Source organism: Cupressus sempervirens, chromosome 4, assembly GCF_028749045.1.
Source record: "Cupressus sempervirens isolate cs-2001-9-10 chromosome 4, ASM2874904v1, whole genome shotgun sequence".
NCBI lineage: Eukaryota > Viridiplantae > Streptophyta > Pinopsida > Cupressales > Cupressaceae > Cupressus > Cupressus sempervirens.
The window spans coordinates 315594214-315618893 of NC_143121.1; the positions used below are offsets into that span (position 1 = coordinate 315594214).

The following is a 24680-nucleotide window of genomic DNA, read 5'->3' on the forward strand; positions in this document are numbered from 1 at the left end:
TGATAACCATATCATCATGAGACCAATCTAAAATATGAACTGAGTATACAATGACATCAAATCTTAAATCTCCAAATATACAATGTCATAAACTCATAATGTTACCATAGTCAATATATACTATAAACTGTTCAGATTAATATATCACCAAATTAACCATGTCAAACCTACACCAAATCTAGACCATGTAGAGTTTTCCGTTGACTACTCGAAGTCCAAAATCAGAATTTGTATGCCCAAGTTATGCCCTAATTTGTGCTCAAAATAAATAACATCTAACTTTTGGGCTATTAAAACATATCCAAACCAAAAAAACTGATAACCATATCATCATGAGACCAATCTAAAATATGAACTGAGTATACAATGACATCAAATCTTAAATCTCCAAACATACAATGTCATAAACTCATAATGTTACCATAGTCAATATATACCATAAACTGTTCAGATTAATATATCACCAAATTAACCATGTCAAACCTACACCAAATCTAGACCATGTAGAGTTTTCCGTTGACTACTGGAAGTCCAAAATCAGAATTTGTATGCCCAAGTTATGCCCTAATTTGTGCTCAAAATAAATAACATCTAACTTTTGGGCTATTAAAACTTGACAAAATGTCAAAATCATAGAACCAAACCTACACCAAGTTGTGGTGCTCTAAATTAGCTTTCCAACACCTGCAAGAAGTTTGAAATCCGATATCCTGAGAGAAAGTTATGGCCGTTTTACTAAGACAGTATTTTTACCATTTTCACTGCGATTTTTTTTTTGTGACGAAAAATTCCGACGGAATTAAATTTGACAGCCATCATGGGCTGAAATTGAAAAATGCTTTTATTTCCTCTGAAAATGGCCAAACTAGGGCATTATATATCAAAATTTATGGAAACATCGACCCAGATCCAATGGTGAGGTTTGTTTTTACCCAAGAGATCATTTCTGCAAGCTCTCCCTAAAACCCTCATTTAAATAAAACATCTGAAAAACCCTTTTGTCCAACAATTTCACATCCCCAAAATCTACCAACATCCCATCATAACAGCAAACCCAAAACCCTCAGATCTGCAATAAACAACTAATATATCTTACCCTTTCTTTTATCCTCTCATGCATTCCCATGGATTCAATCTAGGGTTACAACAATAGAACTAAGCACTGATACCACTTGTAAGGAAACTTGCAACAAAGAATATAACCGTTTCTACATAACTCATAATAGATCTGAAATAAATATGAAATTAAAATCCATATGCAAGAGAATAGACAACATACCCCACAAAAATGTGACACAAGATATACCCTAGGAAACCCTCGTTGAGAGAAAAATCTAGCCTCCAAAAGCATCCATCACCATGTATTATTTAGCAAAAATACCATTGCAATACAACCATGGAAGCCTTCAAAGCCATAGCCACAACTAAGCAATCCATGTGAACAAGCACAAATCCACACATCCCATGCCATGCTTCTAACCTTCACAAATGTTCCCTTGGCTAACTTGTCAAGCCTTGTCCCCCTCGACTCTTGCCTTTTTTTGCCTTTTGTCTTTTCACACAACAACTACCCTTGTGGCTGCTTATATAGTAGCAAATCCCACAAAGCCATCAAGTGGTATTACATAAACCATATGCTAAAACCATGTACTACCTAACCCATTGACCCCACATTTAATATTAGAATTTTAATTATTCCCCAATATTAAATAATTACATGAAATATTATCACAATGTTACAATACAACAAATCAAGTATATCTCGTGAGAATCTTTACATATTGCACATCCATCTAGGTGCTCTTAGATACAACATTACATAATAAATAATACAATATAACAATATTGTGCAATTTGTGCAACACTCATTATCTCAACAGTATTAATTATTTTATTTGTCTTTCTTCAAAATGTAGCTAAGTTTTATGCAGCCATTGCACTCCACGGGTATGCAAATCTTTTCTTGAGTTTCCTTAGAGGACCATGTTAGTGTAAATAGTCTCTACCTCTGCATAACCAATTTCTTTCCAACGTGAATCCTTTTTGTTGTTTTTTTGTTTGAATAACCCAATAGTTCAACTTCCTTATTGGTTGTCTATTGGTGGTGTCACTTTTTGGTGATGTTTCACAATCCATATATATAAAGAATGTGTATGAGAGTATTTTTGTTAATATACATTTACAACTTTGTCTTTTCCAGAGACTTCACAAAATTGTTATGAGAGATAGGAATATCTCAATCAGGATTTTTAAATGGGGAACATGACAACAAGAACATGGTTGCTAGGCAACTTGTGGAGGTTCAAGTGTTCTTTGTGTCAAGAAGAACTCTAGAGAAGCATAAGGCTTCATGGATGGGCAGAAAATCATGTCAACCATGTTCTCATCTCTCAATTGTGGAGGACCCTTGAGGGTTAAAAATGATTGAAGACTTCATATTTATCAATTTTATGTATCATTGCTGAATGATTAACTTTAAGCATATATGTGTTCACATGGCATAATAGCTAGATATACCATTGTATTATGAATATGTGTTTGTACTTGGACCTAGCACAGTGACAATGTAAATGTAATTTTATTATTTATATTATCATGAAAACTACTTCATTTTGTAGATGGTGTATATTTAAGCATTTATTTATTGTGGAAATTGTTTGGTTATTGGGAGACCCTTACATTTCAACACAGTGGGTTCCCCAATTCATATTTTGGTCAACATATACAACTTCAATGAATGGTTGCTAGGAGAGAATGTCTGCGAGAAGTGATTATCCCACATGCATAAAGTTAATAAGCCATTAAGAGAATCCTTTTCCACCCTCCGAGGGAAAAGGCATAGAAGAACAAAAGAATCATATTTTAATTTTCACCAGCAATTTCCAACTTTAAAATTTTCATTTTCAGATTTCTAGTTTGCAGCAGTTTCCAATTTCCAAACTTGCATGGTACTTTCAAGATTTTCAAGTTCAGATTTGAGTTTCAGATCTGGGCTTTAAAGCAGACAAAATTCATAAGGTTTCAGAACATTCATATTTATTATTTTATAGGTTTTAGACCTAAAGTTTCTACTAAGAGTTCGGACCAGCACAGCCAGCTACAGCAACGCTTGTAACATCCACCTACAGCAATTCTGAAAATTTGAGGGCTATGGAGAAATTTCTGTAAACTATCCTAATATTGTCAAGTTCCATTAAAAGTAGAATCAGCTTCTCATCTTTTACATCAAGATATGTGACATGCATTTCTTTCAATACAAAATGAGTTCCGTTGAATCCTGTGATGCCACACATTCATGTACCTAATTCGATTAAGAACTTCATTTATGACATTAGAAATAGAGTCAATTGAATTTTGGCTTCCTTCAAATAATTGCAATTCTACCATAAGCTAAACATTATTCTAACAAGTGTTGCAAATTTGCTGGGAGTCCGGCGAGTCCACGAGCAGAATCAACTTTGCCGAGTTTTGACAGCTCGGTTCGCTGGGTTTTCCCCACCACTCGCCCAACTCGTCAAGTCACATGACTCAAAACTCGGCCGACGGCTGGGAAGGTTTGCAAGCTAAAAACAAAACAAAAAACACAACTATTTTTGTTGTTTTTTTTAAACATTTCTTTTTCTTATAACCTTAAAAGGTCTTCTAATTGCTTGGTATGGGAAGAAGAGAGGAAAAGTGAGAGAGGAACCAAAAAGAGAAGCCATAGGTTTGCAACAAGCAAAGAAGAAGAGCATCAAAGAGACCACAAATCAATTTGGAGAGGCCAAAAGCAACACTTCTCAACTCATTTGCTAAAGGTAAGTGTAAAACTTTGTAGATTTTGTTGATTTTATTTTGTATGTTAATGTATTTTTCAGTGTTTGTTATATTTCTTTGTTTTAATTTCTAAGTCTTGAATGATTTTTATTAAATTGCATAAAAGAAGTAGAATAATAGCAAAGTGCAAAGTGCAAACCCTAAAATTTATTTAGACCAAATTTGCAAGTGTGTATTTACAATTTTTATTCAAGAAAATGTAGGGTTTGCTGCTTTTTTTATTAGTTAATAACTTTGTAAAATTTTGAATTTTCTTATTACAGCAACCTTAATATTCATTTTTTACAATGCCTAAAAAGGATGAGGCTTGGAAATATACAAAGGAATTTCCTGGCAGAAAAAACAATCAAACAAAATATTTTGTTTGTAAAGACATAAATTACAGTGGTATCAATAGATTCCAATGCCATGTTGCTAGCATAATTGGCCATCATATTTGTTAAAATAATCTAACCTTGGATTTAACAGACCTGAAAATGGTTACTGAATATGCTTTTAGTATTTGTGAAAAATCTGAATATATTAACCTGAAATGGCTAGCTTCTTTGAATGTTATAATGGTAATCAACTAGATGCCCTTTGTTATCCATCTGTATCATTGGCAGCCATCGGTCTTGGAATAAATACATGCTTGAGGGTCATGGCCATGAAAGGTCGTGACTTCCCCCGTGGCAAAGGTCACGGGCTTTACTATAATACATGGTGAACTTTGTTTAGTTTATTTTAACTTGGCCGATACATGGATTATATGTGACTAACATGATTATATATATATATATATATATATATATATATATATATATATATATATATATATATATATATATATGTATGTATGTATGTATGTATTATCACAACTTTTAATATAAGCTTCAATATACTAAATCCATATCAATTATGAGGATGCTTCAATCCGAATGAAGCTATATCCTTAACAATATTGTTGTGCGCGATAAACAAATTGTTGAGGCAAAACATCATTGCTATGTCCTCTTAGAAAAACATGAACAAGAAAAGATAAACGGGAAGAGGCAATTGGAAGAATTGAGTCTTATTGGCTCCTATGCTCCCACATCTACATCTGGTTCCGCATATGCAAGTTGTGTTCAAAAGGGTTCTACTAGGTTTCCCTTTCATTCTAGTTCTAGTGCTAGTGCTTCTACTTCTGATAGTGGCACTATTACATTTTGTCCTACAGTGCGGAAATCGAGATTAGATAGTTATTTTGTGTCGCATGCAACCCTAGCATGAGAACATGGGTTGGAACAAGGAAATTCATGATGCAGCCAAAAAAAAAATTTGCAAATTTTAATACTTTTACAATATTTCATTTATTGTCGCCAAGTAATTCTTTTTTATTTGTTTTCTTTAAGTTTAAAATTAAATTTTTTAATTTATAATTTAAATTTGAGACTTTGAAGTTGAAGTCTTCTTTGTCTAATCATAATGATTTATCATCTAATCATAATTTATTTGTGACAAGTCTCCTTATTAGTAAGGTGTGATAGATGTCATAACTATTTGTGGTTTGGGCTTTGAAGCCCCTACTGATGTTGAGTCGAGTGCCCCCTCTTATTAGAAATGGTTGAGGATATGAAACTTGAGCTAAACGACCACCAATAGTTATGGAGACAAAAGGGTTGCACCATCACGACTAATGGTTGGACGAATAGGAGAACTAGAACACTTCTAAATTTTCTTGTTTCCTACGGAGGTGATTGATCGTTCTAATTTCTACTTCCCTACATGCATTGAATAATTTAAATTTTGATTTGATGATTGATCCACGATAATAATTATTTTGCTCTTTTCAAATTTTGTAAGATCCACCATGTTCCTAAAATCTATTGATGCTTCCTTACACGTTAAAAATACCACATACTTATGCAAGGCTATTGAGGAAGTCATACAAGAGGTGGAGAAAGATAATGCGGTGCGGATGGTGACAAATAATGTAGCAAGTTATATTGCTGCAAATATACTTTTCAAGTTCTGAAAATTTGATGGAGAGACATCTATAAATTTATTTGAATTTTTTTTAACATATCTAAATTTCTAATTAATTTAAATTGTTGCAGGTAAACTTTTGATGGAGAGGCACCCCAAAAAAATTCGATTTCCATGTGCAGCCCATTGTCGTGACCTCATGTTAGAGGGAATTGGCAAGCTTGAATGGGTCAAATCATGTGTAGAAAAGGCCAAGAATATCTGCAAGTTTATCTACAATCATGCATTGATCCTTAGCATAATAAGGCAATACACGAAGCAAAAGGAGCTGGCTCGTCCTCAAATTACGAGGTTTGCCTCAAATTTTCTCATACTAAAATCCTTGTTGACGACAAGGTGAGACTCAAAGGGCATGTTTGTTAGGCCGGAATGGACTTCCTCATCCTATGCTATGACCACTGCATGGATAGATGTGGCAAATTGCATTTATGACAAAACAAGGTTTTGGACCCCTTCTCAAAAAAATTTGGAGGCAAATTGATTATAATTTAACATTTAGTATTCACTTGTTTAATAATTTAGTTTAACTTTTAATTTTTTTGCATATTTTTATTTGTTTTACAACTTTACGATTTTTCTTATTTTAAATTAATTTGTGACTTATCTATTGGTTTTTAACATTATATGCAGGTCTAGAGCCCCTCATAGTTTTCCTATGAGTTGTTGGTGGGGAGAAGCCCCCTATGGGTTACATATATGAGGACATGGATAGAGCCAAGAAGGCCATTAGATCTAGGCATGCAAGAGTAGGAGGTATGTATGGCCCCATTTAGGAAATCATTGATAGGAGATGGAAAAACCAGCCTCACAAGCTGATCCATGCAGCAACTTATTACCTCAATCCGGTAATTTGTTTCCATCCTGATTTCACTAAGTGACCTATTTACAATAGTGCAGAAGATGTGTAGTGAGGGCACAACCTCAACTACAACCATTTAGTTGGATAAATATTTAATGAAGGGGTGATTTTCTCAAGCAAGATGTGCACAAATACTGAGACAGAAGTACAGTCAAGTAAAAATATATTCTTAAGTATATGGCTTATACATTTTAATTTTGAGATTTAGCCTTAAAGTTGTACTTGTAAATGACACAAAAAAAATTCTCATATTTCAAATAGATGGTGGCAAATGTTTGGGCCCTCAACCCCAAATCTTCAAAAAATTGTCATTCGTATTTTGAGTTAGTCGGGCAAAGCTTCTAGATGTAAGTGCAATTGGTCCATATTGGAGCACATCCACTCAAAGAGGCGTAATAGGTTGTCTGTGGAGAGGTTGAATGACCTTGTCTTTTCTCTTTACAACCTCTATCTTGGGACCAAACAAATTTTGGACACTGAATCCTCTTTGATCACTCTAGAGGAGATCGACCCAAAGCCTGAGTGGCTCACTGTGGCTATCGATCCAATCTTCATTGAGGAGGACCATGAGTGGGTTGACCAGGCACACATAGAGGTTGATGTTGTGGTTATGGTAGGGAGGAGGATAGAGAACGCTCCGACATATGCGCACACACACACACACACACACACACATGCACTATTGTTGATCATGAGTCCACCTCACAAGCAAAGGTTATAGCTTCTCTGTCCTCCAGGGACTACCTTAGACACCTTTGTAGAAGGCAAACATGATACTCTTAGGTTGAGGCAAAGGTTGAGGCCAAGCTGAGGATGAGGATTAAGCTACAGCCTGAACAAATAGACTTGTTTTTTTTATTTATAGTATTACTATTTACACTTTACAATTACACATATGTGTTTCATCAAACATTTGATGTCATGGGTCCATGGATTTTAGTTTTACATACATTTGACAAAATTTATAATTATATATATCTATGTCATATGATTCTATGTATTATATTTCCTTCAGCTACAATTTAGAGAATTTACATTTTATGTATGTGATGAATTTATCATTTATGTTACTTGTTTATGTATGTGATGAAAAATTAGCTTCTATTTGATGATGTTATGGTGTTTTTTAGTTATATTCAATAAAAGGGTGCATGAAACAAGTTTTAAATTGTTAAAAATCTCTAAATTTCAAGGGTTTTTTCATTTTGTTGAGTCGTTGGTGAGTCCGATCCGAGTCACAAGTTGAGTCGGCCTTGCCGAGTCTAAGCCAAGTCCGGGTCTAGGAACTATGGTTCTAACATATTCATTCAATTAGCTAAATAGTTGAGCAGTAACTCCAGCCATCATGCATTTACACACTTTAGATAAAATTGAAATCTGAAAGAGATGAGGATCACCAATGGTCCTTTTAAACTTAGACTTTAAGACATTCTGCTAAAATCTCCTTCAACCTTCAAATGGGTTATGATTTGGTGAAGATTTGCCTTGTACTCTGTAAGAGGCACATGTTGCCGCTCATTGCTCCTCCCCAGGAGAGCTGCATCATTAGCTCCAAAAAAAACTGTTACCACAGATGGTTGCTTCAAAGACTCCTGCACAAAAGGAAAACACATTACATTACCAAAATGCACCAGAAAATAAAACATAATCATATTCTTCATTTTCTTACTTAAAAGAATCAATATGAATTCCTTTCAAGTTATTACCATGGTGAACATAAATTTTAAAATTTAAGATGCAGCCATGCTCTGATTCCACCAAAATTCCCACATTTCCAAGTTGTACATGTTCAAGATGCTAAAATATGAGAAATAAGGCAGGGAAGTTGGATGTTTGGTGGAGCTGGGTAAGTGAGTCATACTAAGGTCATTTTTACAATGTCAACCAGGATAAAGCATCCAATCTCATACGAGGGAAACAAGAACACACATTATCAAACAACCGATACATGCATACAACCTTTGCCACAAATCAAGGACATCACAAGATCACACTACAACAAATAACATTTTATCATAAACATTGCAAGAAATGGCAATTGAGGCAATTGTAATATGAAAACCTCCCCTGTTATAAATTATAACAGAATAAACATGATAATGACAAGAAATCTCTCGCACTGTTTCCATCAGAATTTGATGACTTGTGGATTCATGCTCTGGTAAGATAAATTCTATTGTGAACAAAGTACACATGAGCTAAATTCACAACCAAATATGCACACAGCACAGATGCATTTGCATTTGTGTGTAAACCAGAAAATTAGGTTCTCATGCTTCTTGGATATTTTTTTGTTCACAATTCATACATACAACAGTGATACACATAGAAATTTGTGTGACACACTAGCAACCTCGGCCAAGACTCTCAAATTTCAATCACAAGTTCCTCAACATCTACATCTTTTGTCTCTGTAGTTAAAAAGCCATTTTTATTTTTCTACTTGTATCTATTTTCGCCACTATATCTCTTTTAAGTGCCTTTACCTATTTCTAATATCTCGTTTACAAAAATAGCATAGTTTTATAGACACTAAATGTATTGGATGATGTGAACTCTCAAGGAAGATTTCATTTGTTGTAATGTCCCCTTTCTGGACGACTCTATATGTTGCCCTAAATTCAGAAAATGAAAAAAACAAAGCATATAATGTAGTAAGGGATACAGTCTTAATTTAGGAATAAGATGTGCTAGGCCTGTTCTGAAACCTGCAGTCAAATTAGGAAATAATGCAGATGCAATTCATGAAATAAATCTATTATTCGAATAGGTAAATCATATATTCATCAATAAGCAGCAATCTGATTGTATGTGAATTTCAGTCATATAAGATATGGAATAAGGAAGCATGGTAGGGTGTCTCAAAGCAGTAATTCCCCCTCCATTCCAACATGGTTAGAGATCTTTGGGTTTGCCAAGAATCGCTCAATTTAGGGGTTGGGAAGGAAATTGCAATTGGGTTCTCTTAGCCATTCTCTCCCTTTCACAGTGCTATAGGGTACCCTAATAGTTGTTCTCCCTACTTGCTAATGTAGCAACTACCCTATTGCTGTTCTCCCTTGGTGTGAATTCCTTCTTTACCCTATTGACGGACTATAACAGAGCTGTGCATATATCTATATGTATGTAGGTATGTATGTATAAAAACTAAGCAATAATCTCTATTTTACCACTACAAATTGGATATTAATAGATGACAGTTTGATCTGATTACTTTCTAAATGTTCAGTATTCTATATTTTCAGTGATTGATGTACTGTTGTGTGTTTCTTTGCTAGATGCAATATCACAGTCGTATCGGTAATCCGATTAAATGCATCTCTCAGATCCCTGTATCTTCAGCTATTTGATCAATGTTATTGCTGAGTAAAAATTTTCTACTACTGAAGATGATGCCTTGGAGTCGATTCCTCAAATGTTTTTATCTCTCCCCTTCTAAGTGGAGAGACATCTTCTCCTACAGTTATGTCTCTTTGGAGAGGGGTGCCTTCTCATTATCATTTTACTTCTTAACTAAATAGATTGTTGGTTGTAAGCATGTAACCAATGGTTGCTTAATGAAATCACCCCTTAACAAATGACTATCTTTATGAGATTGTTCCTTATTGATATCGTTTATATTCCATCTTCAAACACATTGCTGTGGTCTGTTCTCATCGTTGCTTTATTTCTGAGTTTAGTGGGCATTCCATCTATGGGGAACGACTAATTCTTTTAGTTCGATATTGCAGAAAGTTGTTAAGTCTTATTTAATAATACAATTTTCTGGTATATTTTAATATCTTATTCGTCTATTATAGTGGGGACATGACAGGTCACCCTTCCCAAGATTGCTTTTCCTCAAGCAATTTCAGGTTTGGATGATTGAACCATTGAAGATCTCTCTGTTGACGTGAGTTTTGTGACCACCTCAACATGCAGGACGAAACACTAGTTATGAAACACCAAATATCTAATCTTCTCTTGAACAAGGACACTTAAGTGTTAAACAATGTATATGATTGTGTGATCATGTAAAGAAACCTCAAGGTTTCTAGTGCACACATACGACTTTTAATGTTGGATGTAACTCAGTTTTTTAAGACGTTCATTGTTAACCACATGGGGACTCAAGTTATTCACTCAATGGGATATCAACTTTTCTTTCCGAATGATCTAGCAATGCAAGTGTTTGATCCTAATTCTAGCAAGGCTTACAAATAAATTTAAAAGGAGTAAGGGTTTAAAGACCCTATTCTAATCCTAGAATGCAAGAGATAGTGAATGTCTTTATGAACTCTCCTAGACTAGGCTTTTTCACCAACCTTCACTAAGCTAGTGCAAAATCTTCTAAGGTAAGCAATGGATGTTCATATCATTACCCACCACACCAACACCATCAATATGATGCATATCAATGAGCAAGCAATGATTGAAGTTAAGCTTATATTAAAAATTTAAAATTCCAATTGACCACGCAAAGGAATTTGCAATCAGCAAACTACAAGTATTATGAGCGAGTTTCACAAAAGTTCATCCATTAATTCCTTTATCTAACTAAATTACTTAAAGACAATTCTAAACTATGTTTGAAAAATCAAAGAACCACACAAATGCTACAAAATATTAACAATGTCAACCAGCTTCAATGATTGATTTCAATTTTGGCAGCATCAAAATGACAATTCTCCAAAGACTGCCTTTACGAATGAGAAGGGAAGGGTTTATATGGGAGTCTTAAATAGAATGAATGATCCATATTGATTTATAAGCAATGGCAAAGATCATCCCAAGGAAACCTTATGCAATGTTCCCTTTCTAGCCAATGTCTAAGGACGAGTTGTTAGCCCATCATTGCAACCCTCGTTTGCTAATGTTATGGATTTGGGGGCGGGGGGGTTGTGTCTCAGTTGGTTGACTGGTTGACTCAATGGCCAGTTCCTACTCCATTGTTCAGGTATGTTCTGGTTTGAGCTCCATTTGAGTCAGATCGACACACTTACTATTTATATTGTCTATTTTGAGTAAATCAGAGTTTCTATCTTTAGCAGGGCAACTGGACAATTTGCTAGCAGTATGGAGTTGTGGTGACATTGGAGCTTCCAGTTGTGGTCAGAGCTTTGTTTGGCAGAGATAACTGACTCATGGTATACACAGTGATTATCTCATTTGTCAGTTGGCTCAGTTTCAGGAACTTACTATTTATAACAAATTAGTGGATGTTAAGAGAAGCCCTTACTATATTTAGTAAGGCAATTGGATATAATGGTCAACTCCAAGGTTCAGTCAGTAATGAAAAATAATGATTAATGATGAAGCTATAAAATCATAATTATATTAAAGTTATACTTTAATTATTATTGATTGTTAAGAGCATATCAATTATAAGTTAAGTGCATTTTGTTTAAAAAGGGATATAAGTGTTTAATAAAGTATACTTTATAGTGGGCACCAAAAGGAGGGGGGGTATTATAATTGAATTGCAACAAAAGAAAATGGTATCAAAAGCTAAGTAATTTTTAAGTAATATGAAAAGTATTTGGGAAGATATCTCTTGGAGAATTATAAAGAACCCAAAGCAAGAGAAAAGGAATTCATTCATGACTTGGTTTTCTTTTCAGATGTGAAGATAAATTTAGAACAAGGATTTTAAATTTTGAGCTTGAAGAATTGTTAATTCTTCTAAGTGTTTTTGCACTCTGAGCTAGTGAAACTATCCAATGATATTGTGCAATCAGACTGGCTTCATCTAGAGGTCAACTTTAATTATAGTCCCAAAAAGGGACATTACAAGTGGTATGAGAACAATGCTCCTGGCAGCCTGACGAAACATTACATGTTGAAAGATTAATGTTGAAGTTGGATTTCTGCAAATCACATGGAGACAGATAATTTAATGTAATGCAAGTTACAGTGGAAAGTTGCGACATTTTTTTGAGCAATTTTATTGAAGAAGGAAAGAGTGATTGCTAAATTGGGAGACCGAATATTTAAGATTGACCATTCAAGGATTTCAATAATCATATTTTGTCCTGCAGTAAAGTATAGCATGGTAATACTTCATATGATAGGGCCCTAGGGGATTATTCTTCAGCAAATTGTGTGTCCTAGAGAGTATAGTTGGTGCAAATAATAGTGCAGACTATTCTTATCTACTTCCGGAAAATACAGAATTCAGGCATCCTCGGTCGCTGTCCTTGGGTGAAAGAAGTTGAGAGAAGACTGCCTCCGTATCAAAGCTTGCAAAAGAGAAGTATTGAATCAGAGGCCATGTATTATATCTACTAAGTTAATAGGAATGGAAAACATTACGGAGCCACTCTGATGAGTGTGGGAGTATCAATAGAAACATACTGAATGTGAACTTCATGAATGGGCCAGCAGTTTGTTCTTATTTCACTGCCACAACTCTCTTCAGATTTTTGTAAGTTCTTCACTTGCCTGTCATAAGTCAGTGACATTTATTGTGGACAATGTTGCGAGCTATTGCAGAGAAAAGGTTTATGTTGGCATTGTGGGCTTGACCCTTTAAGTTTTGTGGAGTCAAGACTAAAGCTGATGGTGAAGTCAAGACCTGTAAATAATCAATGTGCCAATATTCAAAGGTTATGGTTATGCATACATAATAAAGTATGAATGCACCAAAATCTTATGATAAATGTTTGTCATTAAGGGACCACATTATCATTGGTGATTTATTATTGTGGGAGACGATTCAAGAAGATCAAAGGACCTTGCAAAAGAATATTGATTCGATGAATATGTCAATTAGATGAGGTATTGTGGAGCCTATTGCAACACAAGCAGAAATAAGGACCATTGAAGATTGAAGGTTTATTTGGTTTGAAAAAAACAACTGACAGATTGGTAGTAGTGCTGATACTCTATATTGTGAGATTCAATTCCAAGCAATGTATCTGGTGTAGCTTATATCGTTAGTATTCCTTTGTGGCATGAAAAGAGCACTAATGTGCAGCATGATTTAGAGAAAGACCTGTTTTGCCAGGATCCTCCAATATATTAAGAAGGTTCAAAACTATACATATGGGAGGTTCAAAGCCTAAAGGAAAACATACTGTCTGACAAAATCCCAAGAGAGAAAGATACTATTGGCTCCAATTCCTATGGAACATAAGATCTAAGGTGATGCATATGAAGAGTCTGTCACAGAAATACTATTATAGTATTTCTTATGATGCATATGCTTAAGTCCCTGATTAACATTATAGTATTTCTTATGCATCAGAAACAAAGAACTTACATCAGGTCCATGGCACCAACAGTAGCAATCAACCAAAGGAAATAGTAATAAATCAAAGTTAGCTTTGAAATGAACTTGTTGGATACAAGGAACCCTGTGAATATTCATGTCTTCTATAGACATACCTGCATCCAAGAGACCCCTGGGGTGTTTGTTATTGATTCTGTTAAATATTTGTGACTTGGCTTATTTGAGCCATATTACCATTGGGACGTGCAATGATTTCTCAAAGCGTATAGTATGTGATAAGGGAGGTTGGAACATGAGCTAGGAGGTATACATTTGGCTCAAAGAAAAGGAGAACCGTTAGGCATCTGACCATGAAATAAGTTTTCAAGATTACAAGTAAAAACTATATATTGCTTTTGCATATTGTCCAAGTACTTTGAATCTAAATCAAGATTAAATAAGGAGGAATTACTCATAACATATTTGACAAGAAGACATAAGATATTCTCATTACTGGCATTCACTATTCAGACTTGGTGATAAGGCGTAGCTGCTAGTCGTAACACAATTCATAATAAGGTGGCAGAAAAGAGTGCCACCATAGACCAGTAAAAACTACGGGGAAGGTTCGACTCGGCATTTGAAATATAAGGGAAAAACCGATAAGTTCAGCACTGAGAAAGTGAACTCAAGGTGTCATTCAGAGACCCATAAACGTTGTATAATATATACAGAAAAGGAATACAATCTCGGGTTTACATGTCAAGGCATTACAGCCTATTGAAGACGTCCAATCGGTATGTTCAACCGGCATATCTGAGACAATGGGATTATAATAACTAATGCTATGGAAGGAGCCATGAAAATGATTCTATACAATATGGTGGTTGACTTTAGGCATTAATACTCCATACCAGACAATATGCTATGGAAGGCCTTTGCGGAGAGTACAAAAATTAGAATATCAATACATAATCAAGCAATTATCTTTGAGAAGAACATCCACAGATCCCAAGATATACAGACATATACAGTAGTCATCTGAATCACAGAAAGGATCATTTTCATTGTTAAAGAATTATTCTGCACTGGTCACACAGTTCGACAGATATCAAGAAGCATGAATTAATATTTAAAAGGGAATGAAATGCATTGTTCAGGAAAAAGTGTAATTCATTAGGAATTAGTCGCAAATCTGCATCATTCAAATCATTATTTTAAGGATTGTAAAAGGAAATTGTGCTATGAATCAAGAGACATCCGAATACAAAGAGTAGACAGTCCGTGATTGGAAAATGACAGATTTATATAATGATGTAATACCTAATGAAATACCAAGGGGATCAAATACAAAGAAAAAATAAAGGTGCATGCTTCAATCATATGATAACCAATGAGATCTGTTGATATATGGACGGAATTCTATGTGTATTTTTACTGCATTAGATCATTACCTCACAAGATAAAAAATGGCCTGCGGTGGAATGGATTGTGTTACATCATACATAGGCACTAGGAATGACCTATGGTGGAATGGGCGTGGACTACATCATACAAAGGCACTAGGAATAGCCTGCGGTGGAATGGGCACAGATTACATCATACAAAAGCACTATCTTGCGAGTAATGATTGGAGATAGGTAACAACAATAAGAGGCAATGGTGAGGCCCACTAGGTACACCACTCCATAATATATGGGGCTGAGGAGGATAGAGTATCTGCCCTTGGGCCTAGGGTCAGGTAACAAGGCACCCTATTGTAGTCCTTCCTCCAATCCTAGAAGAAATCTAAGTAGACTGCCTTGGTGGACACCTAACACCTGCCAACAAGGCCAAGAGGGTCAAAGTTACGCTCTTGGGCTTAGATTGAACAATTAAATAGTAAGATTACCATCTAAGTAGACCACCTTGGTGGATGCATAATACCGTCCACCAAGGCCAAGGGGGCCAAAGTTCTGCTCTTGGGGTTAAATTGGGATGAGACAAAGCAAGCATCCTGCTAAGTAAGCCACCTCATATGGATGCCTAACACCTACCACCGAGGCCAAGGGGGTCAAAATTCCGCTCTTGGGCTTAGTATGGAATTAGCTTGGACTAATTTATCATGACACATTTTCTTGGAAACTTACATATACATGTATATAGTAATGATCACTTGTGGCTATAGGATTCGTAATCAAAAGCATATTGAATAAGCAAATTTTGTAAATCATTTCTTGACCCTAGTTCATTGCAAATTGTAAATTATACAACATTAATCAAGAATGCATGTATTATGTGCCTACATCGTGCATGCTTTGTGTCTTTATGCATTCATGTGTCTACTCTGTCTGCTTCATGTCTCCACACATCAATATGTATGCTTTGTGTCTTCCTACATCCAATTGTATGCTTAAATTTTTCATTGTATTTGTTGTTCTACACAAACTGCCATTACTTGAGGATGAGCAATTTTGGGGAAGGGTGGACTGTAATGTCCCTGTTTGAGAATAGGTTTTAGTAATAAATAAGAATTGAAGAATCTAAATCTTGATTATATTATGATAAGGGTAAGTGTGTAGCTGAGTTGGTGTGCAGGCGAGTCGTGAGGCATATTGTTAGGTCAATGATCTCAATGTTATGTATCAACTCCAGTTCAAATCTCACCAAGTTCACCAAAAACCATTTTATACGATAGCACTTAAATTGAGAAAAATGGAGTCGTTGAGAGAAATTACAGCAATACTAGGGCTTTTGAACACCACTATCGGCACTTCTATATAGAGCCAAAGGGAGATTGCCTATGAGGGGAAGGTGGAACTAGAGCAATACGCATCAAAGGGTAAAGGACGGATAATGTTGTCTGTTACAGGAAGAGGGGTCCGATTTGTATGCAAGAAAAAACATCCTCGCTAAGGGATGATAAGGTGTGTACAAGGTTTGCGGCTGGAGTGGCGGCTTCCTCTTCTAGGTCACGTAAGGCTTCTCATAAGGTCTTTGTGAACAAGGTACTAACGATGGGTTTTGGAGAACAGGTAGTTGCTTTAGGTTTTAAAAATGATGCCCCCACTCGTAAGTATTATCGAGCAATGGAATTTTGATCAAGGTAAGTGTGGACAATCAAGGGGTGAATGAGATTTAAATTTGTGATGATCAAGGCAAGAACATGGAATTGTAAAATTCAGATGAAGACTAGATTTGAGCCTTTATATAGTCATTTTGAGAATGTTCAAGATCAAAGTACAAACAAAATCTGAGTTTCTGTCATACCTTCATGGAGTAAGCCTTATTTGGGTCTAGTTTCTACCAAGCATTCATGGAGTGCACTTAATTTGGGTCTGATTTCCACCATCTCTCCTTAGTACATACACTTTATCTACATCTCATTTCCACTCCAAAGCATGGCGATTGCACCCTATTTGCCTGTGATTCCAACTTCCACCAAGTGTTTGCACCTATTTGCCTCTGGCTTCCAACTTGCACCAAGTGCTTGTGCTTGTTTGCCTCTGGTTTCCAACTTGCAACAAATTTTTGGAACCTATTTGGGTGCCATTCCCGCCCTAAGTGTCTGAGATGTAATAACATGACCAAGGCATGAGAATAGAGATTTTCAAGCTTTATAATCAGACTTGAGATAAGTCTAGTATGATTGAGACTTAAGGAATGAGGTTGAAAGTCTTAGGAAATTTGATTTGGAGATGATAAGCTTGGAATGAATGACTTGGACAAACATGAAATTCTAACCTTCAGACTATGACATGAGAAAATCAAGATGGTGGATAAAGTAGAGGAGTGAAGGAGTTTTTAAATTTCAGATCTGGGTTAAACATGATCAATAATTCAACAAAATCTGATCAGAATGCACTGATTTGAGATGAAGAAATGAAATGAAAACACAAGTTCCAAATTGTAACTACAAGGCAAAGCGCAAGTGCCTCATTTGTAGTGTAACACCGGCATGGGGGTACGTCGGGACGAGTTTCCAGGCTAGGAAAAAAGCGCCTCAAATTGGGGACAATGGGACGGATGGGAGAACAAGTGGGGTGATGGGGAGGCTAAGGGTGCATACTATATACATAGAACTTGAAATGCTAGTTATGAAATTATGCTTCAGTATAACATATTAACATACCAAACTGATTCTTGAAATAAGTGAACATAGCAAAATTGCAACACGAACTAGAACCATTGAACATTCAACAGTAACATAGTACATAGTAACATACCCAATACTATAGTAACATTCAAATTATCAGAAAATAGGATTTTCATTTATAATAGTTCTATCAAAGATTCAAATATCAAAAAGATGATTACAATGAGTGGCATGATATGTATCATGATCGGTGCTTGGGAGTCCCCTAGGAGTCTGGGGATGATTGGGAGTCCCCCATCCATCTCGGGACATCTTTGAGTCCCCAGGAACCCAACCGGTGTGGCAAGGCTATAGATGAGAAACGATGGAGCTCAAACGAGGGCAGAGATACTTAGGCACTGGGTGCGCGTCCCCGGATTTCATTACTCATTTGTATGACATTTCCACCCAGCAAGTACCTTATTTGCATCAAATCTCTGCCCTATGTTGTATGCATGTGCTTTATTTGTGTCCTATTTCTGCACTAGGGTGTGATGGTGCCTTATTCGTATGTGATTTCCACTCAAGGCCATAAGAACCTAAGAAAAACGTATAATCTCTAAGTTGGAATGACAATGAAGAGCGCTCAATTAAAGGTTGATTCAAGACTTGACAAAGCAAGGCGAATGCAATGACATGGTGCTGCACCTTATTTACCCCTGATTTCCGCACAATGTAACTGCATTGTGCCTTATTTGCCTTCAAGTTTCGCCATGCCCATTGTAAATTCACATTATTTGCAAGCAATTTTCCCCAATTCTCATGTGCAGTCTGCCTTATTTTACCTCTGATTGCTGCCAACACCTACAAGCTCTCAATTTAAATCGATAATAAGCCAATACGGTTAGCTCTGTGCAGATTGAGCCATTTGAAGATGATGTATAATCACTAATTTGACTCCGAAACATTGTTTTATACAGTTGGCCTGATTATAGACATGAAAGGGTGAGAATTGTATTAATTTAATCTAACTAAGGACAAGTTGGCCTACCTAAGGAGGCACCACCTTCCTTAAACCCAACGCATTTATAAGTTGGGCATTCAAATTATTTCAACAGCCAACTCCAACTTGATCATACAAATATAAGTACATATCAAATTCATTCAACTACTATTGCGGATTGAACTACTTCAGCAAGGCAGAGAATTGGATTGAAACAAATAAGGTTTTGTATGGAACAGCAAAACATTTCAGACTTGGACAACGTTGAAAGTCTAGGCTAATCATTAGCACAAAATCAGATTTCATCATAAGAAATTGGGCCTGCTTAAATTCGCATAACTTCCAAATCTGAGTTTTAGGCTCAGAAATTTATACACTCAGTTTTAGAATTGCTCTTCATTTTTAGGATTGCTCTTCATTTGGTTCAGTTTGGTATGCTTACTATTTATAGTAAGTCAGTGTTTGATAAAAGGAATCCTTACAATTTATAGTAAGGCAGTTGGGTGCAGTTTGGACATAATGGTTAACTCCCAAGCTTAGACAATATAAAGGAATAATGATTATTTGTGGAATTATGTTATTTTAGTTATTAATAAAGTGATTATTTTATTAATTTTTATTTATAAAGTGTAATTATAATGTTCTAATTTCACTTTATGCACAATGAGGCCATGAGCTCAATTAAAATCACTTTAAGTACACTTTATAATTACATGAGTCGAGTGACCATGTTGCAGACATATTAGACAATGTTATTAAAATTCCAAAGTGGATTTCAAATACAAGCTATATACACCATAGGGGTTGACCTCCTTTGTGAGTCAATAAAAGTTTTCAAAAAGAAAATCAAACTCATTCTTGGTGATAAATTGCTTATGATTTTTTGGACTTTGTCACACCCCTTTTATTTGATAGTTTTGTGCTCGTGTCTTTACAATTTGATGCCCTAGATGAATTTTGCTATTTCAATAATGGTTTTGTAAATGTCCCCTAAGCGGGAAAAGATCTAATCTAAACAATGGTTTTGTTGCCCAAAATGGTATTGATTATTACGATACAGTGGTATAATATTTTGTGCCCTAAGCAATATATGCGGACTAATTGTGGTTTTGCAGATTTTGCCCTAGGCGGATTCCAATTTCGGAATTTAAGGTATTGCAAACTTAAAATTCTCAATTTAGTTTTATTCGATTATGCCTTAATTGTAATCAATAATTTTGATTATTAAATGGATTGAACTAAATTTCAATAGCAATATGTTTATATACATGGTAATGTAATTACATGATGAAGAACTTGTTTACTTAAATTGATTATCAAGGTTTAACCACTTGTTTTGATTGGATGCAAGAAGAACACGAATCAAACCGGACGGGGGGAAAAGGTATCACCAGGAAAGGGGATGTTGGATGGTCAAGTTCTAGACAACCTAGAAGGGTAAGATCTAACTAGTTGTACCTAGGTGGCCAAGTGATTTAAGCTCTAGGATTGGTCGACTCTTCCTTCGCAAATTCCATCGATCATTCATCACCAACGACATTCTTCTTGTTGAACTAGACACATGAAGTGCGGATACTAATCTAGTTGATTTTTATTATCTTCAATCCCTCCAAACTTCTTTTAACCTAATGTTGAGTCAAAACCAACTTATGATACTAGAGCAATTTAATATAATAAAAATCAAATCAAACTTAAACTTGGTCTTAGAAGTTACATAACCCTATCTAGAACCACACAGCACCTATATAAGTTGTCATTATAACGATGATCTTCCTTGATAAGTAAGCCTTTATATATCTTGGATAACGGAGAGCCTTATTAATATTAAATTTCGGACTTGATTTTTCATAACTGATCCCTTGAAGGAAATATCACCCCCTCAATCACACACTTTGGCAACTCTCTACAAAATTTATGCAGCGGATTCCTATGTCTGGAAAGGAACTGTGAGTGCGATGCACAATAGGAGAAGGGGGCATTTGGAGGACAACCTTTTCCATCCAATGGTGGAGGATTATATCTACTCTGCCATCAAGGGAAGTGAGGGGAGTTCAGTTGCAGGAGCAATTTAAAACAAAGAACAACTTGTATTCAAAAAAAACCCTCACTGAATAGGAAGAAGCGTAGCAACAAAGAGCCAGCTTCTTGAATCTTAGGAACAGAGTATACCATTCCAAGGGAGCAGCTCAGAGGAAACAAGGAAAGATATAGGGGACGACAGCAAGTAGATTTCAGAATTCTCTGTCAACTAGAAGAACAAGTTAACCTCCAAGCACGTTAAACTCTGAGATCCATCAATCGCTTGAAAGATTAGAATAAACAAAGTCTTTATTTTTCTTGAATGAAGGTTTGCAAGACAAGTTAAGCTTAGCGAACATAATTGTATTGTTACCTCAGTAATTACACGCTGATTCTTTAGTCTAACTATTCATAAAGAACAATATCTTGTCAGACCAGTAGCGTCAGGTTTCTTAAAATGTGTAAGAGGTTTAGTAAACAGAATTAATCCTTTTTCCAGATTTCTTAATACCCAATTATCATTGTAATAAGAAATGCATATTTGTAACCAAGGCAACTTATCATCATGCATTCAGAAACGGTGTATTGAACTTCTCTATGTAGAAGGACTAATTCTGAAGTCTATATACTGCCTGAAAGTTGGCAACGTATAACAGAGATTAAGACAGAGTAGTAAATTTGATTCAATACAGAAGACCTTTCAATCTAAGCTTAGAATACTGACAGTAGCATATAAGCATAGAGTAAATATATTGAAAAGTTATAGTTAGGACAAACTGGCAGATGCTAGACAATAGAAATATGCTCGTTGAGCCAGAATATCGGTCATGCTTTAGCTGCAATAACAACTACTAAATCTGCATCAGCAGATGATGAATATTCCTTCAAGATGATAGACTCTGTAAGGGATGATAGAATTTTTTAAATTACCTCCTGGATGCATTCAGAAACGGTGTACTGAACTTCTCTATGTAGAAGGACTAATTCTGAAGTCTATATACTGCCTGAAAGTTGGCTACGTATAACAGAGATTAAGACAGAGTAGTAAATTTGATTCAATACAGAAGACCTTTCAATCTAAGCTTAGACTACTGACAGTAATGTATAAGCATAGAGTAAATATATTGAAAAGTTATAGTTAGGACAAACTGGCAGATGCTAGACAATAGAAATATGCTTGTTGAGTCAGAATATCGGTCATGCTTTAGTTGCAATAAAAACTACTAAATCTGCATCAGCAGATGATGAATATTCCTTCAAGATGATAGACTCTATAAGGGATAATAGAGTTTTTTAAACTACCTTCTGGATGTTAATTAGCAGAGAACATCAGGAGACCAGTCTAAGCGAACATGTCTGTAAATTCTTATGCATCCTGACAGCTTACAAAGACATTAAATTATTCTTCTTTTGATCATTTAGATGATAGCAATATCCATCCCTAAGAAACACAAGAGGAAAAATAACATATTAGATGAATAAAACATTTGGCATCTTTAAGTGTATTCTGGAATAGAATGAGAAATGCTAAAACCAAATGTGGAAATAGATAGTCTCTAGTGAGACGAAAGCTCAAAAAGATTATGCTGATATAACCCCCTTATAGATGAATCTTAATCTTAAGGGAAATATTGTCATTGATTCACTGTCAAAAATGCAGAATAACATGAAGTTGACACGTCCAGTGAGAATCCAATTGATAAACTTAGAACTTATCAGTAGTTGACTAATGCCTCATATGATTAACCTCATTCAATATTAAATGAACCACCAGGGAGCTGAGATCATATCTGCACCCTCACTATATATGCCTTAGAGAATAACCCTACTCAGAGTCAAGCAAGAAGGTGAGATGTTGACACCAAACAAAAAGAAAATCCTTGGCCAAGGTAAGAGTTATTGGAAGTCAGAATGGGGTCACTGGATAAAATCATGAAAGGTTTCGAACCAAAGTAGCAGAAGGCTACAGGATTTGACCAATCATGCTATAGGTGACTCTAAATCGGATTCCCAGGAGTCTTGACTTCAATGGGAGTGACATATATGTAAGAAGCATTGTTTTGGGAGCTACACAAGAGTGTATTGTCATCTTTTATGGATAGGTGGGCAAGGGGTGAAAGGTTGCAAAAAAATTAAAGCTAAAGAAAAACTTGAGGGCAGTAGGTTGCATGTAGAGGGGGAGTTATTGAAAGCAAGGGGTCCAATAGGTACCACACCCACACCCACATTCGCTCCGACTAGCACTACTAGTGAAGGGAAGGGAAAGGCCAAGAGAGATACCAATGTGGCTAAGTTATTTAACATACAAGCAAAAGAGAGAGCTGAAGAGTCCATTGGCAGATTTCTTTTTGCTCATGGTATACCATTCTATGTCTCTCGTTCCTCATTCTATAAACAACTATGCAAAGATATATATGCTGCTGGTCCCTCATTTGTACCACCAGGAAAGACTAAATTATGCACCACTATCCTTGATAAAAAGTACTCAAAAGTAAACATTTTGATGGAGGATATGAGACAAACATGGATGAATGATGGATGTTCTATCATCATGGATTGGTGGATCAATATCAAAAATCGGCCACTCATTAAATATTGTCACTAGTACAACAAGGGCCTATTTTCTTAGAGCCATTGATTGTTTAGGAATAAGTACGGATGCATCCTTCCAATTTCAGATTTTGAAGGATATTATAGAAGAGGTAGGGGGTTCAAATGTTGTGCAAATAGTGACTAATTCAACCCGGGTGTGTAAATCAGTTGGATTGATAGTAGACTGCACCTATGGACACAGTTTTTGGACCCCATGTTGTGCACATGCATTGAATAACTCCTTGAAGGACTCTAGGAAAATTGATTGGATCAAAAGTTATGGTGTCCGAGGCTAAAGATGTGCAAATGTTTATTTGCAATCATCACACATCTCTTGCACTATTTAGGATTTTCCGAAAAAAGAATTCCTCAAGCCCATGGACACTAGATATGCTAGCTACCTCATTTTGTTGGAGAGGATGCTTGAGGTCCAAGAGACCTTACAATCCATGGTGGTCAATGCAGAGTGGAATAGATGGCATGAATCAAGCACCACAGATGGAAGACTTGTGAAACAAAGAATCTTGAATGAGAACTAGGGGACCACAATAAGGTAAGAAACTTAAATAGTTGACATTATAATTGTTAATTGACATTATAATTGTTATTGCTGATTCAATAAAAATATTTCTGATTTAAGCACTTGCTGATTTTTTAAAATTATGATGTTTCTCACTTAAAATTTTCTTTCATTTGCACATGCATTTGCTCCTTCATTGACCATATTGTCCAGGTCATTACTTATGATGATACTAACTCTCCTAGCCTTGAAGAGATTTATGAGACCTTCGATAGCATGCTTAGGCAGATCAAGCAAGCTATTAAAGATAAAGAACCTACTTTGGAGTTCTATGAGGAGCATCTTGAGCTCTTTGTGATGAAAAGGTGGAACACTCTGAACACCCCACTTCATATGACAGCCTATGCAGTCTATGCAGTCAATCCGAAATGGTATGCCACAAGGCCTAGGAGAGTGCCCCCATCTGTTGATGAGGAGGTGAGTTTAATTTACGTTTATGTTTTAAGTTTCTAAGTTTATAATATGTTTGTAAAATTTTGATTTTATTTGTAAAGTTTCTAAATTTTTGTTTGTTCAATATAGGTGAAGGAGGGCTTCTTCAAGGCCCTTTCAAGAATGTAA

General features: G+C 35.6%; 1 protein-coding gene across 3 annotated transcripts in view; it reads right to left on the reverse strand.

Moving 5' to 3' along the window:
- LOC149561288 (GDSL esterase/lipase At5g62930-like) overlaps nucleotides 1–24680 on the reverse strand; it is an 85402-nt gene that overhangs the window by 56133 nt on the left and 4589 nt on the right. For 2 of the 3 annotated variants that reach the window (XM_089825056.1, XM_089825054.1), the window contains exon 3: nucleotides 8134–8274. In XM_089825056.1, coding sequence (XP_089681182.1) covers nucleotides 8134–8274 — 141 coding nt within the window. The remainder of the gene's footprint in view (nucleotides 1–8133; nucleotides 8275–24680) is intronic. The other variant, XM_089825055.1, reaches the window with a different exon arrangement.